At 38.4% G+C, this 18,721-nt stretch overlaps 1 protein-coding gene and 1 pseudogene across 1 annotated transcript; both read right to left on the reverse strand.

The window, feature by feature from the left end:
- Window positions 1-5,572: 5,572 nt before the first annotated feature.
- Window positions 5,573-7,471, reverse strand: LOC102481801 (olfactory receptor 10AG1-like). The gene is made up of 2 exons (XM_014582556.1): window positions 7,450-7,471; window positions 5,573-6,504 (listed from the first exon to the last, which is right to left on the reverse strand). The coding sequence occupies exons 1-2, from the start codon at window positions 7,469-7,471 to the stop codon at window positions 5,573-5,575; spliced, it is 954 nt and encodes a 317-aa protein (XP_014438042.1).
- Window positions 7,472-9,603: 2,132 nt separating this feature from the next.
- On the reverse strand, window positions 9,604-15,259 carry LOC102482220 (anillin-like; annotated as a pseudogene).
- Between the last annotated feature and the right edge of the window lie 3,462 nt (window positions 15,260-18,721).

Below are 18,721 nucleotides of genomic sequence, written 5' to 3' on the forward strand. Positions count from 1 at the left end.
ATATAAGGCAGGCCTAGCCAGGATTTGAGTTCTAAGAAGGTTCACTCCTATTCAGAACCTCAGGCAAAGGAGTTAACGTCTGGTCCTTTGAGTTTTTCATATATGGGCAGGTCTTTTCATTAAATCTGGGGATCCAGATACAGCTGAATCCTGCTGCCCCCAGGATTCTCATAGCTGTCTCTTTGTGGTGGGTTGGAGAAGGCTACAGGCCAAATTCTTCTGCTCATGGCCTAAAGCCTGTGTGCCTCTGGGAGATGAAACCCAAGAAATGGGACTTTAATCTGACAGATCTGAGCCATATTTGAGACCTTGTATTTTTCTTCTGTCAGGATATGCAGCGTCTTGGTCAGTCTCATGAGCAGAAGGTCATCCACATATTGAATGAGAGTGCAGCCTAGTTCTTTCCCCAGAAATGCTTCCAGGTCTGAGGCTAGGGTTTCCCACAAAATAGTTAGAGAATCTTTGTAGCCCTGTGGGAGCTAGGTCCCAGTGAGCTGGGTCTTTCTGCCCATCTTGGGGTTTTCCCATGTGAAGGTGAAGAGGGACTGGCTGACTGGGGACAATCACAGGCAGAAGAAGGCATCATTGAGGTCCAGATAGGTAAACCACTGGGAGTCAGGGGGAATCACCTCAAGAGCACGTATGAATTTAGGAAATTGGGTGAGAATCAGTTGCTGCATTGACAGCCCAAATATCCTGCACCAGCTTGAAGTCCCTTCCATGCCCTTTATGAACTGGTAGAAATGGAGTGTTCCAAGGGTACTGACATTCCACCAAGAAGCCTACAGCTCTAAATCTATCCACATGTTTCTTTATCACAATTAGGGCTTTCTGGCTTGTGGGGTATTGTCTGAGACACACATGTTGGGTGTTTGACTTGGGCTTGATGAGAAGGGGTGGCTGATTTATTGCCATCAGCAATCCCTGCAGGGTTGTCTACTTCCCTTACAGTGGGGAACTTGTATAGTGTCACCTTCTGTCCCATGCATCGATTCGCCTGTTTATGAAGACTCAATTAGCCATCTCCAAGAGTTGTGTTGTGTTTGTTTCAGCTAACCATTCAAACTTCTGCAGTTTCTGACAAATGTCTGGGGTCACAAAGGTTGAGTTTACCAGCATTTGACTTTCAGGAGCCTCAGGGTTGAAGGAGGTATATATTCCAAATGCTTCACACAGCCTCTCATAGTACTCTGCAGGGAGTTCTTCATGTTTCTGTGTTATTGTGGAGGTTTTAGCCATGTTTGTGGGTTTCTTGACTCTTTCTCAAGCCCCTTGGATGAAGGACTGCCCATACCACTCAATGTCCAGTTGTCCTGCTTCAGTGTTGTAGTCTCAGTTGAGTTTTATATCAGGAGCAGTGGTTCTGGCCCAAGCCTCAGGATCCAGAGTCCCTCTGGGTCCATGTTCTGTAGTCATTTCTGGATTTCAATCATTTCCATGGTTTATTTCCAGCAGTGTTTCTTGGTGTTGGAAAGCATGAGGGAGAATTGGCAAACATCATCCCAGGTGGATTGATGTGTCTGGAAGATGGACTCCATTAGATCTACTATTGCCTGGGGTTTCTCCAAGTAGGCAGGGGTGTGGTGTTTCCAATTCAGTAAATCTGTTGTAGTGAAAGGTTGATAGTAAAAGACATATCTTCCCTCACTGACAGTTCTGTTGAGTCCAACTTGTATGGGACCACTAGTTTCCTTAAGTGGTAGTTTCCTTAACTTGGTGCTACCTTTTGGGAACTCTACCAGAGCCTACGGCCTCCCAGAGCCTACGGCCTCCCAGAGCCAGTGATGCAGAGGCCTCCAAAGGCTCAGGGATAGAATATGACCCTGGGTCACTGTGGTATGGGAAGGCTGGTGACACAGTGTTGGCCACTGGATCAGTTGGGGGTATAAAAATGGCATATGGATGCTGAAAGGCAGGTGGGTATCTTCAGGATCCCCTTGGAAAATAGGTGTGGTTGGCTTCTTGACCTGGGTTGGGCCGAGTGTTTAGGAGGCCGCACTTTGCCCTCTTTCTTTGCTGCTGAAGCAGGTCTACGGAGGGAGCATTTGACCACCTTGAGCCAGGAGTCTATGTAAGGAAACTGGTCTGGGTATTCCAGAGTTCTTGTGATGACCTGATAAACATGCCCAATGATGTACACATCCATAGTGCCTTCAAGGGACCAGTTGACCTTAAAAGAGGGCTATTTGACCTCACAAAGGGTTTGCAGCCTTTCTGGAGTCATTCTGACACTGTAATCACCTAAGAAGGCTTTTCTAAAGTTATAGAGCATTCAGTTGAGTACAGTTGGTTTGGACTGGGGGTGGCACATAGTGCTGGTACCAGTAACACCTCTAATACCCCTTTAGGTGGTTTGTTCTGGATCAATATAGATGCCAGGTACTGAAAGCTACTATCTCGTGACTTGCTTGATCTATGGGTGGGGTTAAGAGTTGGGTAAGATTTTGGCTCTGGAGAGTTTCTGACTGTACAATACCAAAGCCACATCAGAAAGACAGTTACGCTAGGAAAGTCCTTGTAAGTCTAAGGGACCAACCTTTAGGAGAGAGTGAAGGCCTGGAAACTTTCCTGGCAGAACTCTCAGTAGGAAGTAAGAAAGTGGCTCTTTGGGGATAGTTCTATTTGTAGAATTTGGGATTGAAACAGATAGCAGGGACAGGATAGGGATGGCAAAACACGTGTATGAAGAGACTGGACTTCAGGTGGGTCTCAGAGAGCATCCAAGAAGTCAAATCAAGACCAGTCAAAACAGAAGGGGCACTCTGAGGAGGAAAGTCAGAGCTATTGGAGAAAAATCCACAGAGGTCAGTAGGAGAGTTTCCTCAGTAATGGCAGAGAAGAAGGCTGTTTCAAGCTTCCTAGGACACAGGGGCCTGCCTGAGCCCTGTCTCTATTCGGTGGTCTCTCCTGTGGTCAGTATCATGACAAATAAAGGATAAGAACCTCCTCCTAAGAGCAGATCATTCAAGTGTCCACCTAGCCTTATCCTTCTTGGGAGCCTTAGTGTCCTTCTTAGCTTCAGAGACCAGGTATAAATCCCCCATTGGATTGAGTATGCCATGAGGGAAAGGGTCCCTCAGCATCAATTTCATCTTCTAGCTGTATGATGTCACCACAGAACCACAGGTTAGGACTCACTCAAATTTCATAGCCTTTTGGCAGTGGAATCAAAGACACACTCATTCATCCATTCATCCAGAGGTTATGACATTCCTCCCCCACTCAGGAAAGCCATGGCTGGTGGTCCTCTAATCAAAGGAGGTTGATCAATACTTTTCTTCCACCTGACTAAGCAGGCCTGATTGGAACCAATCTTGGGAGACTTACAAATTCCCATTGCCCAGTCTAGAAGAGTTGGTCATTATCTCCAGCAAGTCCATGTGACTGTGGGTCAGTTTCCTGGTTGGGCACCATAAGCAGGAGAAACCTCGAGAAATGATCAGGTGGCATGCCTTTCTCTCTGAGTCAGGACAGCCACCCCATGGAAGAGTTGCTTCCTCAGCTGTGGTAGCACAATGGGCTAGTACAGTTTTGCTTCCCAACCAATGCAACAAAATGTTGTGGAAACAGGCTGTCAAGAAATGAAACACCACTCATAAAGCTGGGAGAATTCAAGTTTATTACACTGGTGGACCCAGAAAAGTACACACTCAAAGGTCTAGGTCCTGAGTCTGCTCTAGGGTCCAGCTTTTAAGGGTACAGAAGTGGGAAGTTTTAGGGGTGGGCTATACCCACTGCAGCCAGTTTCAGAGCAATAAGCTTCAAAGATAAGTTTTCAGTTGCAGGCATGGGTACATAATGGGATCCAAGCAGAAGCTACTTTTAGTTCTTACCACCTGAAAGCAAGTTTCAGTTCCTGCCACAATTGGAGTCAATTTCCTTTCCTCAGATAGAAAGGACAAACATTGAGCCCAAATATTGAAACAGAAACAAATCAGCCAGGAACTCAGGGACACAGGAATCTCTTAGAAATGTGGAGGAATCCACCCCCAGAACGTATTCCTCCCAGAGATGGAAAAACAGTTGAGGACTCACTCAGACTCTGTAGTCCAAAGACTGTGGGTTCACAGAAACTGACACAGTTATATATATTCACAAAGTCATTCCAGAGTTTACCAAAGTGTCCTCCTCTCTTTGGGAGAGTCCACAGCTGGTGGCCCCCTGGTGAAGAACCACAGTGACCAGAGCTGGTGGGCCCCTACAGTGATGAGAGCTGGTGGCCCCCTGGCAGGAGGCTGGGCAATAACCTTAATCCAGAACTTGTGACTCTAATTGGACAACACAGAAGGCGATTGGGTCTCCCCCTTCACCCAAATGGGGTGAGTCTGACTGAGTTCCACAGTCTCAGTACTTTACCTTCTTCAGAGGCTTCAGCTGTGAGTTGACTAGATATATTCAGCCTGTGAGTTGTTCCATCTCTCCATTGAGTCAAGTGGGTGTCTGTTGCCTATGGGGCTTCAGGGCCTCTGATGAAGACCCAGGAAAAGACCAGGTGGTGCTGCATCATTTGATTCTGGGTTCCTTCATCCTTGAAGGCTGCTTCTACAAACTGGTGGTTCAAGGGGCCAGTGTAGTAGGTTTTCCAGTCACGATACCATAAATGTTGCAGAGAAGAGACCATAGAGAAACCAAGCTCATTCTGAGAGTGGGAAAACTTGGGTTTATAATACTGGTGGTCCTAGAAGAGCTCCTAATCTCAAGTCTGGGCCCCAAGTGTGGAAGTTATAGGGGTTATATAGTTAGGGTCATGGATGTTAAAGATTGGAAAAGTAGTAAAAAAGCCACAAAATGGTTGCAGTCCAGCTTTTAACATTTATCTGAAGGCAATTTTAGATTGAATAGAAAAAATCTTTACGTTAAATATATCTGCAAAAACTTTTTGTCTAAAGAAGGATGTATGAAGATGTCAGATTAGATATATTTTGAGGAGACTACATTATATCCCAGTGCACATGAGAATGAAGAGCTGCTGGTGAGAAATGTAGAAGCTTCCAATACTAAATCAATATTACTAAGCTATAGTCAGAGGTAACCATGTTCCTGAAGAACTTTGAGGTCTGCACAATAGAGGAGTGCACCTCTTTAGGGTTTGCTGTCTTCACAGGACATGGACAGAGACGAGGTAGACACAAGGAAAATGCAAAGAAATCCTTATTACCCTACTTCTAGAGTGTCTCACTGGTTAAATCCAACCATAAGGTCAGAGAATATTCCAAAATGCATCTGAAGGAATGTGGAGTTAAGGAATATTTATCACAAAGCATGACCCTCAACTCTGCTTATACAACATAGGTAGTTAACTTATATTCTATTGTTCAAGCAGTCTCAACCCAATACTTAACCATGAAGGAAAGAATAATCTTCAAAATATTGTCCCTACACCGGCTTTATCTGTCTCTCAGATTACAGAGGGCCCTTAAATAAGCTCTATAAAAGACAGGTCTCTTTACACAGTGTGTGAACATCATTATAATTTTATAATTATTTAAAAACATAGAACCAAAAATAACTGTGCCTTTAATATAAACACATTATTAAAATATAAACAAACTTTATAAATTGAGGATTTACCTCATGCTAATATCTTAGCTAGCAGTTTTTTTAATGCCATCATGATATCTTTGTTCCTCAGAGTATAGATGATGGGATTCAAAGTTGGAATAAAAACAGTGTAAAAAAGAGAGATTAGCTTCTCCATTCCCTCAGAATGATTTGGTTTGGGTTGTAAATAAGAAATGGAAGCTGTCCCATAGAATAATACCATGACCGTCAGGTGAGAAGAGCAGGTGGAGAAGGCTTTTGACCTCCCTCTGGCTGATGATAATTTCAGAATGTTGCAGATAATTTTGACATAGGAGACAACAATCAACAGAAAAGGAACCATAATAAACACCACTGTAGCTACGTAGACTGCTACCTCATTCACAAATGTGTCCCCACAAGCAAGCTTGAGTATTGGTGGGACATCACAGAAGAAGTGATTGATTGTGTGAGATGCACAAAAAGACAAAGAGAAAATCTGCCATGTTTGCCCAATGACAACTGGAATTGTACTGATCCAGGAGGCAGCCACCAGCTGGATGCAGACTTTGTGGTTCATCACTAGAGAATAATGAAGAGGGTTACAAATGGCCACATAGCGGTCATAGGCCATCACGGTTAGGAGGAGACACTCTGTGCCTCCAAACATCAGGATAAAACCCATCTGTGTAGCACAGGCAAGGAAGGAAATATGTCCTTTCTTAGTCCAAAGATCCACAAGCATTCTCGGGATAGTTACTGTCACATAACAGATTTCCAAGAAGGAAAAATTGCCAAGAAAAAAGTACATGGGTGTGTGGAGAGAAGGGTCAATTTTTGTTATTAGTATTATGATGCTATTGCACACCAAGATAGTCAAATATATGAGTAAAAATATAACAAAAAGTGTCCATTGGAGATTGGGAGTATCAGAACACCCCAAGAGAATAAAATTCATCATTGTAGTGATATTTGAATTTTCTGCTTTATTTTTCTCTTTATCTGCAGATATGGTAAATAATAGTAATTAATTCATTCACATGTCAAAACATTGTTTCTCCTTTTGTTTACTGGAAGAGATGCGTAAAAAATACATAATTTGTTAAATTATTTCTTCCATTACTAAGAAATGAAGGTACCTTTACTAGGAGCTGAGTTAGAAACTTCAGACGGGGATTGATATACTGGAATTGAAATCAATTCAAGAGGTCATAATCTAATATGTTTTATAGATTTAGGTGTAGTGATACCATAGGTACTGAGAAGTATACATTAGAGTACATTGTGGAGAAATAATATTTTATTATTCCAATATAAAGAGTGAAATTATGATACAGGCTCTTTCTGTTTTAGTGGTACTCATATTTCATATTCTTTCAATTTAAGAAGAATTTTTTCTCTGAAGTTTATATTTAATTCTTATTCAAAACAAGTTTTGGGACCAGCAGTTAGCATAATGGCTATGTCGCTGGACTCCCACGTAGTCGACCGCGGTTCGAGTCTCGGACCCGATGGCTTAAACTCGTGCTGGGCGCGTGTGCGTGCGTGCCCAACATCCTGAGAGGAGAATGGAGGAGAAGGGATTGCTGCGTGGCCATCCCCCCTGGGGGATAATTTCTCACTTTCTATCTCTCTGTCTCTGTCTTTCTGGCAAGTGCACGCGCCCTATAGCAAAAAAATTAAAAAAGAAAAGAAAACAAGGTTTTAGTCACCTCTTTTATATTCCAATGAGACTCACGTTTCTTAATTTGAGGAAATAAATACATGCATTTTCATTGTTCTCTAAGGGATGTATCTCTCCCATTATTCTTACTAAATATAAAAAATATTAATCCCAACATGCTATTAACTTTATCTATTAACACTCTATAGATGATCTATGAAAAATATTAATGAACTTTTAACATAATCAAGAAACGTTACCCATACATTTCAATTTTTTCCTATTCATGTGAGATGCTTTAGTGACACATACTTCACTATAATTGAATGCAACTTCTTTTCTCTATTTTCCCTTCATAATGTTCCCTTATAGTAGTACAACTTTGAGTAAATTTAATTGTTATTTTATCCTAGCCATACAAGTGGCCAAAGAATATGAATGGCACTGAGAACCAGAAGAAAGAAAAATGAAATTGCAAACACTCTGTCTGGCTCCACTTCGTATTAATGTCATCTGGTGTGAAGTTGGCAAGTCAGCATTGCCTGACAATTCCCTTTACCATTTCTCAGTGTTTTTATCCTAATTTTTCAAAATAAATATTTATGTATTTCCATATCTCCTCCTGTGTATCTTCACACCTCTAGCCCCATCAGCTGATGCTTTTGAAATATCACAATCATAAATAAATATGATCAGGCAAATATTCTCTCATATTTATATACTTCCATTGGTAGCACTTATCAAGTTACTTTAAATAAATTATTTTATTATTAATCTTATTATTTGACATAAATTTAATTTTTAAAAATATTTTATTTATGATTATTATTTTTATTATTATTTTGTAGAGGTTTTTCCTCTAGGGTGCTTGCACTCAACAGAAAAAAAGAAATCGAGATAGTGAGAGGGTAAGTGAGATATAACCTCCTAGAAGGGTGGCCACACCATAATCCCTTCTTCTTCATTCTACTCCCAGGATCTTGGACATGCACACACACAAATGCATGGCATGCATTTCAAGCTAACAGATCCAGGACTAAATCACAGTTGGCCATGCAGGAGTTCAGCAACGTAATCACTTATAATTGATTGGTCCCAAATATTATTATTTTTTAAAAATTGCTAATGGGTATATGTGTTTTTTAAGAGAGAGATGGAGTTAGAGAAAGAGAAAGAGAAAGAATGTGAGAAAGCCAAGTGCCAGGTCCAGTATTTAAACTTTGGTGGACCATTTGAGAGTTCAGCACCTTAACAAGTATGCCACCTATTGGCCTCAATGTAGACTTAATTTTATTTAACTTTATCCAAAAATTAAGAACTGTATTATTTATTTTAACTAACTCATTTTTCAGATTAAGTTCTCAAAATTCTACGCTTTTTATTTGAATCTTTTTTACTTTATCCCCAAATTAAGAACTGCATTTATTTTAACTAACTCATTTTTCAGATTAAGTTCTCAAAATTCTACGCTTTTTATTTGAATCTTTTTTTTTTTTTTGAGAGGTTTTCGCTATAGGGCCTGTGCGCTTGCCAGACAGAGAGAGACATAGAGACAGAAAGAGAGAAATCACTCCCCGGGGGGATGGTCATGCCGCAATCCCTTCTCCTCTATTCTCCTCTCGGGATCTTGGGCACGCACACACACGCGTGAGTTTTAAGCCACCGGGTCCGGGACACGAACCGCAGTCGACTATATGGGAGTCCAGCAACATAGCCGTTACGCTAACCACTGGTTCCCATTTGAATCTTGATTCTCAAATTTAGAAATAGCCTCAACATAATCTAACAACACAGTTACAATTTACCTTCATGTGTTTTCATGAGCTGTCTGTATAAGAATAAGTGATTTTTACACTATAAACTTTTAGGTCTCTTCTTTCTCAGAAAGTCTAATTTTGCAATATGTTTGGCTTGTTTCAGAATACCAATTGTTCTTAAACTGGAACAGTAACTCTCACCCTGGGGAAGATCTTCCCTTGTGTATCAATTTAATTTCTAGAAGATTGCTTCTGTAGGGCAATCATTCTGGTCACTTTTTAAAACCATTTTATTTGGATAGACTCATCCACCACTGCAGTGCCTCACTAGCAGAGAGCTCCCCAGAGGGAGGAGTCTCTTGAAAGTGTAATACCACTTAATTGTGCAGCATTACTTTCACAGAAAGTTAAACTCTTTCTAGCTATTACAATTAAGGTCCTTAATAATTGATGCAAAATTGCCTTTCTTACTTTCACTTCCACAATTGTCCAGATCCAGAAAACCCAAACCTTTAGAAAAACATGACACAAACATGCAATGTTGGCTGTCTTCAGCGTTCTAGATGGTGAGATCCCTATTCAAAAGGGGAATACTCTATACATAGGTTAACTTTTGTGGAATTAAGGAATGTAATTTCTGCTGACAAACATATAGATTGTTTTTCATGTTATTATACCTGATGATCCATCATAGGAGGTGTCTACCTGATTGCAAATTGCCAAATGAAATACAGATCTTTTGATGATAATATATATGGTTATGTCTTTGATTTGCTTAATATGCACTGTTTTTTTGCAGGAAAAAAACATGTTCACTGTAAAGATGTACAGTGATTAAATCTAATTTTTTTAAAAATAAAACTCGTATCGTACCCACACAACCATTTAAAAATGTCATACATTAATAAAAATACTTTTTAAAAAATGAAATATATCCCACCTGAAAAAGAAACATTTTAAACACTTAACAACTGACCTATTTAATAACTACTCATACTTTTAGTAAAGAGAGATATTTCTGCTATAGGTTGTGTGCTCTGGAGAAACAGAGAAAGCAAGAAATCAGCCTCAGAGGTAGTATGGCCACATTCCAATCTCTCCTCCATTCTCTTCTTGGATTTTGAGCATGCATGCACACACACACCTTGTGTCAGATTCAAGCATCCTGGTCCTGGACACAAACCACAGTCGGTCAAGTTGGAGTCTGTCGATGTAACCATTATGCCTTCTGGTGGTCCCTACAACCATTCAGACTTAAGACCTATCGTCCAAAAAATCTCCTTTTTGGTATCTATATGTCCCTGGAATTTTATTACTCTGTCTGTGTTGTTTCTGCAGATAGTATTTACTACATGACACGTTCACAATCACAAGAATTACAAGAATTTGTTTATAAATTTTTACTTTCTTGTGTACTCATAGTAGTATTCAGAATAAATAACAATGATCACAACAGATTTATGTTATTGTGCTGTGGTGTGTCTTGTCATTTTCTAGAGTTTATCTATGCTTTTTATATCAGTAGACTTACTATATTATTATAGTGTGGCATCACATAATATCTATTGAAAAATACATACTTTGTAGTGCTAGAACAAACCACAAGACACTGGCTTTTACCTTTTCACATCTTGATCAATTCGCTTAGTGACCAAGTCACAGGAATATAATTCAGTCATTAAGTGAGAAATGTCTGTACAGCGGAAAAATCCCCAAACAGAAAACTTTCCTCTCATCATCCTTTACCCATTTCAGCCACTTGCAAGTATATATGAGATAAGATGGGGAGGCATAAACTCTATTTCTATATGTAGCTGAATTTGTTACTTTCTGTTTAGGTTCTATGACTCTTTGTCATTTTTTTCTAAAACTGCATTCATTTTATGTTATTCATTTTTTCTAAAACTGCATTCACATATGTTAAATCTGTTTCTATTTGGTACAGTATGCCTGTCACATTGGCCCTATGTCCTCTTTTTGTCACCGATTTGGAATTTTCCCATAGAGCTTCTTTCACTTATTTCTACTGATAAGAACTACACTCATTGTTTGTTGCAAACTTGTCCATTCCATGCAGAGTGGGACATACTCAGTGTTCATTTCCATTAGGGTAGAATGATCTCACTCCTGTCTATCATTAGAAATGAGCATTGATATTACATTATTCAATTAAATATTATAATCACTGAAATAAAAATCTAACAACTGAAATAATGCCTCTGACATATCAATGACTTAAAAAAATAAAGAAGTATCTTAAACTCATATCACAGTACAATTCTGTGCCTAGTAGTTCACAAACCTTAGTTCTTCCCTCAAAGAGTCTCACAGTTCAAATGGTCATCTTTCTAGTCCCCTATTGGACAGATATTCAAAGAACTGAGCATTGAAGACAGACCGTAAGGAAGAAAACTCACTCTAAAGAGCAGTAGTACATAAAAGACAGCATTTCTACACATGACATTGTGGAAATGAATCCCACGGTCCAAAGTCAATATGAGAGCACCAGGATTTATTTTTGATTATGTATCAGAGAAATAGAAAAGGATTTGGAGAGAATCACGCCAGACTCTACCACAGTCTTCACTCTTGGTCATGAATTATCTCTTTACACTTTCTCCCAAACATAGAAGATATTTCCCACAATAGAGTTTAATTTCTGAAAACCTATGATCTTTGACTAGGACATATTTCTTTGCAGTAGATCTGGGGAAGTTCTTCTGTCAGCTCATGTTTAGTACATAGTGGTGAATTTAGAATATAATGTGCACACATCCCTTTGTGCTGGAGAGAAATGCAGTTATCACTATTCATCTAGGCCGATGTCTAAGGACAATGTCTCTAGATATAAAGGAATTGTTTTGTTAGTTTTCTTGGGGGGGGGTCACCCAGATCCACTCTCAGTTTAGTTTAGCTTCTTTGCTTTTAGTTTTATTTATTTCTTACAAGAGTGAATGAGAGAAAGAAAGAGAAAGAGATACAGAGATGTGGCACCCCTTATAGGTTATAAGGTTGATGCATTCTACTCTTAGCCTCAAACAGCCTTTGATGTTGGGCATGTGCATGCCTGGCATACTCAGAAACTTCCCCAGACACAAATTCAGAACCTTTCCACATGGGTCAGCTTTTTTTTTTTTTTAAGAGAAGGATTTTGCTATAATACACATGAACTTGCCAGCCAGCCAGAGAGAGACAGAGAGACAGAAAGTGAGAAATCACCCCCCAGGGGTGATGGTCACGCTGCAATCCCTTCTCCTTCATTCTCCTCTCATGATCTTGGGCAAGCACGCACACACGCCTGGCGTGAGTTTTAAGTCACCGGGTCTGGGAAGTGAAGTGCGGTTGACTCCATGGGAGTCCAGCGACATAGCCATTACATAACTGCTGGTCCCCACCCAGGTCAGCTTTTAGAGGATCAGCTTTTGCTACTATGCTACCATACCATACCATACAATATTGAGATGTGGGGCTAGACTTATTCTTCCCCTGAGGCCCCTTATTCTTCAATTTATCCAGCTCCTCAATTGGAATTAGAAGAGTCTTTCCACTTCAGATTCCTCTAGCGATTCCTTTCCATGCTCTTTATCCACACAGTAGTTAAGCACCTGGCTAGCTGGATAGATCATAGTCTACTGCAAATTCATTTCATTATGGAGTTCCTGTGTTTTCTGTTTGACATAAACTTGACAAGTCAAGGCATTCATTTTCTCACTCAAATTCAAACTAAAATCTTCGTTCTGATTGATCATCTGTTTTATTGAAAACTTTTCTGTTTCTTTGAATCTTTGAGATATGTATGCATCAATGCTATAGTAAGATCACACTTTCAGAACAAATGCTATTACCAAGGGACACAGATTCTTTGTAATGTTCCTGGATTTGGACGTTTATCACTTATACTGCTGTCCTTTGACTACAGTCTAGGAGAGAAAATATAAACACTCTGGATTAACCACACCAGCTGCCTATGCTAATGGAGCAAGTTAAGACATAGAGGAAATATTTAGTGCATCTTTATGTTCTTCATTGCTTTCTACACCTGCTTGATCCATCTTCTCTTGACTCTCCTCCACATAGAGTTCATCTTTCTCTAGGACATCACTGAAGATGTCATTAACTACTTTTGAATGATTGGCATCATCATTATCTACACTAACCTCAATTTCATGTGCCATTTCAGTTTGCTATTCAACCTTTAAGTCTGATGTTACTTTTAAGGACTTATTCTAGTCTAAAAACAGTTTATTTTTAAAGGACTAGACTTGATCCTTTCACATTCAATAAAATCTGTAGGTTTTGTACTGGAAGTTTGTGATGTTTGATTTCTGGAAGTGATGGGGTATCAGAAACAACTTGATGTTTTTTGAGGGAAGTGTTCTAACAGTGAATTTTCTGTTTGGTTTCTGGTTGTTTGCTTCTTGAATTTTTGCCTTTACTGCACTCCATAAATCTCTCTTGTCAAATCGCCAAAAAAATATGCTGGTTCTTTTTCACATTCCTGCTTGAGCTGTTGTGCTAAATGGGTAATAGACAGAAATGCATTTTTCTTGAACAATCTTTCTTGAAAGTCTTTTGTATTTGGAATAATAATAGATTCCTATGTGGTACATGATGAGTTGGACTTTCTTTACTGTGTTTTTGACAATGCTTTCCAAAGCATCCCAAGAAAGGCTTGATCCCTGCTCTACAGGTGTTTTAGATTTGTCTTTAGGCTGAGACTGCACACAAATTTTTCTGTTTAGTTCTTTGTAATGAACTGTCTGGGCTAGCGCTGACTTCACAACTGGTGTCAATACCTCTGTTTCACGGGCCTAACAGGAATGTTTTAAAGTCTCTTAGTATTTTGTATCTCACAATTTTTAGCATTGGTGATGAATGTAGTAAAAGGCCAGGGAAGAAGCACTTTTCACTAAGCTGGAAATTGAGGCATTATCCAAAGATACATTGACAGTACAAAGGACAGGACTTTATCACCATTCCTTTGTGAATAGCATGAAGCTTCCTGCTCAACACTGTTGCTATTTATCCAAGTAGATATTCCCCTAGCAGAGAAAAATGTGGATAAATAAGTGGTACCCAACTGTTATTGTGCACTATTTTTTGCCTTGCAGATGATTTATGTCATCTTCCCAGGGACAAATATTTGCATCAATGTTGGCATAAGTTTAAGTTACTAGGTCCAGGACTTGAACCACAGTCGACTACATGGGAGTCTAATGACATAGCTATTATGCCAATTCTTGGTCTCTATGTAATCTGTTTTTATTGGATTGTAGTAAAAGTCTTCATTTTTGCAAGAGATGGGGCTAGTTCACTTTTGAAAGTACTAGAGTTATTCTAGACTCATTCACATCTATGTTATTGCTATGTCATGTGATAGCTGTCAGTTCTAGCTTCATTGTAAAACTAGAAAAAGAGGGGGCAATTTGGTTGAGTTTTAAAGACTTTATGAGTTGAAGGTGAAAGACCAAATGGTGCATTTTCACCATATTTTACTGTTTTACTTCTGTAAAAGTACAATGGAGGTCAAGCTTGTGAGAAGTTGTGTACAGTTTATGGTGAAAATGCTCTACAAGAACATCAGTGCCAATGATGGGTCACGAAATTCTGTGCTGGTGATTTTTATCTCAATGAAGCTCCTCAGTCAGGGAGAGCCACTGAGCATAATTATGACAGGATAAAGGCATTGAGCAAGTCAAACCCACGTTACATGAAGTGCAAGATTGCACAAATGTTATACACGTGTCATCCAAGCACTCACAACCTCCTGAAGAAGCTGGGATATGTAAGCAAGCTCAATATTTGGGTTCAAAGAAGTTAATTTGATGGTGCATATAAACATCTATGATATGATCATTAAATGTGAGGAAAATGATTTTTTTGAAAAGACAGATGAAGTGAAGAGAAGTTGATTATGTACAACAGTGTGGTGTGCAAATGGTCTTGGTCCCAATGTCATGATTTGCCTCAAATGACATTGAAAGCAGACATTCATCAGAGGAAGATTATCCACTCAGTGTGGTGATATTTTAAAGGTGTTGTGTTCTATCTCAGTCTGCCTGTTGTTTGTATATAGAAATGTTATATATTTCTGTATGTTGATTTTATATCCTGCAACATTACTCTATTCATGTACTACCTCCAGAAAATTTTTTTGGCTCTTCTATATATACAATCATGTCATCTACAAATAGAGTTTCACCTCTTCTTTGCCTGTTCTAATGCCTTTTATTTTTTCCTCCAGTATTATACTGAAAGGAGTGGAGAAAGTGGACATTTTTATCTTGTACCCGTTTTTAGTGGAAAAGCTTTCCTCCATCGAGGATGATGTTCGCTATGGGTTTTTCATAGATAGCTTTTATTATGTTGAGAAATGACCCTTCTATGCCTATTCTGCTGAGAGTCTTGATCATGAAGGGATGTTGTATCTTATCAAATGCTTTTCCTACATCAATTGATATAGCCATATGTTTTTTATCTTTCTTCCTGTTACTATGGTTTTGCATATGTTGAACCAACCTTGCATTCCTGGAATAAAGCCTACCTGATCATGATGTATAATCTTTTTTTATAAGTTGTTGGATACAATTTGCTAGTATCTTGTTGAGAATCTTTGCATCTAGATACATCAGAGATATTGGTCCATAATTTTCCTTCCTTGCCCTGTCCTTATCTGTTTTAAGGATAAGGGTGATAGAGGCTTCATAGAATGAATTAGGGAGAGATTCACCCTTTTAGATCTTTAGAAATAACTTGAGCAGAATGGGGGTTAACTCTACTTTGAAAGTGTTGTAGAATTCAGAAGTGAAGCCATCAGGGCAGGGATTTTCTTTGTTGGGAGGTTATTAATTACTGATTCAATCTCCTGGCTTGTTACGAGCCTATTCAGACTTTCTATATTCTCCTGGCTCAATCTTGATAGATTATATGTGTCCAGGAATTTGTCCATCTCATCCAGATTGTTTTGTTTCTTTGCATATAGTTGCTCATAGTATCCTTTAATGATGTTCTGTATTTCTACTATGTCTGTTGTATTGCCTGCTTCACTTGAGATTTGATTTACCTGGTTCCTTTCTCTATTCTTTTTAATAAGTCTCACTACTGGTGTATCTATTTTGTTTATCTATTCAAAGAACCAGATTTTAGTTTCTTTTTTTAATTTAAATTTATTTATTTACATTCATTCATTGAACATCATTAAAGCATACAAAATGAGATTTTCCATCCAGAATACACTGTATATTGGCTCAATCAAGCACATCAACATACATGTTATCATCAAAAAATAATTTTCCATTTCGTGTTTTCTGTATATTTTACTTTTTTCCCATCCTTGATTCCCTATCTCTTACCCTCTGCCATCTCCCACTCTCCTCCTACACTGTCTCTGGTATCTATATTTGCCTTTTATGCCTTTTTCCCCCCAAATTTAATTGTGTCACTAAAGATCTTAAGTAATCTAAATATTTTCAATAGCAAGCACAGCTGATATATACAGAGCCATGAACACAAGTCCAACTTTAGGCATAAGCTTCAGTGAGTAGAATGAACATACTATAAAGTAACACCTAGCTGGGTCTATGTATCTTACTGCAGTCATCAAATAGGTATTTTAATAATTTTTTTTTTAATTTCAAGAAAAGCCATTTTAGGTTTTATTTTTTTCTGAACCTTTTTTTTTAACTTAATTTACATTCATTCCCTAAGTATCATCACAGCATACAAAATGTGATTTCCCATCCAGGATATACTGCATAGTGGTTTAATCACGCATGTTATTATCAAAAATTTTCCATTTCTAGTTTCTAGTATTTTTTTACCCCTATTTCTGATCCTCTGTCCTTTCTCACCCTCTTCTCACACTATCTCAATTGTCTACAATTGTCTTTCATTCCTTTTTCCCCCACATTGTATTGATCACACAATTTCTTAAATAATCTAACTACTTTCAATAGCAAGTTCACTTGATAATTTCAAGAAAACCAGTTTTAACTTAAATTAAAGAAATGCTAAGGAACTTTGCTTAAAACTTAAGGCCAGGAAACAGGTCAAGATTCTGTTCAAATGGTAGGTATGTGAACCTAACCATATCTCAAGACAGGACACAAATCCTTCCAACCAGACAACAAAGCCTACAAGAAAATCAGTAATGTTTTAGTCAAAAGTCATAAAATTATACTTCACCAATTCAGTCTCATATACTTTATCTTCTGCTGTGGTATGATTTTTCTGATTAAATTCTGATATATAATACTCAACTTCAGACTTGTCCCTATGATGAAGTTGGCCATTTTCTTAGTTTTTAACTCTTATTTCTGTTTGTCTGTATTTAATTTTCCTGTGATAGCACTCCCTTGAGAGCTTCTGGGTGATCTGGTCTGGTGCTGGTAAATTCTTTCAGGTTTTGTTTATCTGAGAATGTTCTTGTCTTTTCTTCCCACATGAAAGATAATCTTGCTGGGTACGGTATTCTTGGCTGAAATTGCTTTTCTCTTAACACTTTGAATATATTTTCCCATTCTTTCCTCACTCACATTGTTTCCAATGAGAGGACTTCTGTTTGCCTGATGGGATATTCTTTATAGGTAACTTGATGTTTTTCTCTTGCCAATCTATAATGTATCTGGGAGAAGATCTTCTTGGGTTGATTCTATTTGGAGTCCTTTGCATTTCTTGGGACTGGATCTTTGAGTGCCTCTCTAGGTTTACTTTCATTTATTTTCTGTATAGTTCCTTTATTTTCTATTTCTTGAGCTCCTACCAAGGAACTAAACAATCAATTCAAATGTGTATTGTCAGAAATTGGAGAGTTTGGACAAATGCATCATCCAGAAACATCCAATGATTTTTGATCATAAAGAAGTTATGTCCTATCACAACAATGCAAGTCCACACACAGGTTTGATCTCCCATCAAAAATCACTGGAACTTGGATCAGATGCATTGCCATACCCACCATACTCACTTGACTTTGTGCCATCAGATTTCCACTTGTTTCACTCTCTTCAGAACTCATTGCATGGTATCATGTTCAGTTCAGATAAGGCTATAAATCAACAACTTGTTCAGTTTTTCACCAATAAAGACAAGTCCTTCTAAGAACAAGGAATTCTGAAACTCAGTGAAAGATGGCAAAGGTTATATAATGAAAGCGGCAAAATAGCATTGGTTGATCTTTGTTCTTTCTATAAATAGCCTTAGAAAATCAGAAAAAAAAAGTGTCATGACTTTCCTGACAATAAAATATCTATTCCACAAAAATTTATTTTTATTCATTGACTTTGTATCTAGCAAATTTATTTATTTATTTATTTATTGTAATAATATTATTCATTATAATTTAATACTTTATATATCTTTATATATTCTGTCAATAATTAGATTTATTTCTAGTTAGTTCAAATTTTCATGATTTTATTTTTTTAAATGAATAACCCAAGGACTAGCAGATGGCACATTTCTGGACTCCCACATAGTCAACTACAGTCTGGTATGGACCTGGTGATTTGAAACTCAGTCTGGTTATGTCTGTGTGTATGCCAAAAATCTCAAGAAGAGAATGAAGGAGAAGGGATTGCAGCATATCTACCTCCCCTAGGGGATGATTTATCACTTTTGTCTCTCTGTTTATGTGGGGAATGCACAAACTCTATAGCAAAAATCTGTCTCTCAAAAACAAAAATACATAATCCAGTATCTTCATTAAAACTTTGAATAAACGAGAACCAGCAGTTAGCGTAATGGCTATGTCACTGGATTCCCACATAGTCGACTGCGGTTC

Source organism: Tupaia chinensis, unplaced genomic scaffold (assembly GCF_000334495.1).
Source record: "Tupaia chinensis unplaced genomic scaffold, TupChi_1.0 Scaffold143649_1, whole genome shotgun sequence".
Lineage (NCBI taxonomy): Eukaryota > Metazoa > Chordata > Mammalia > Scandentia > Tupaiidae > Tupaia > Tupaia belangeri.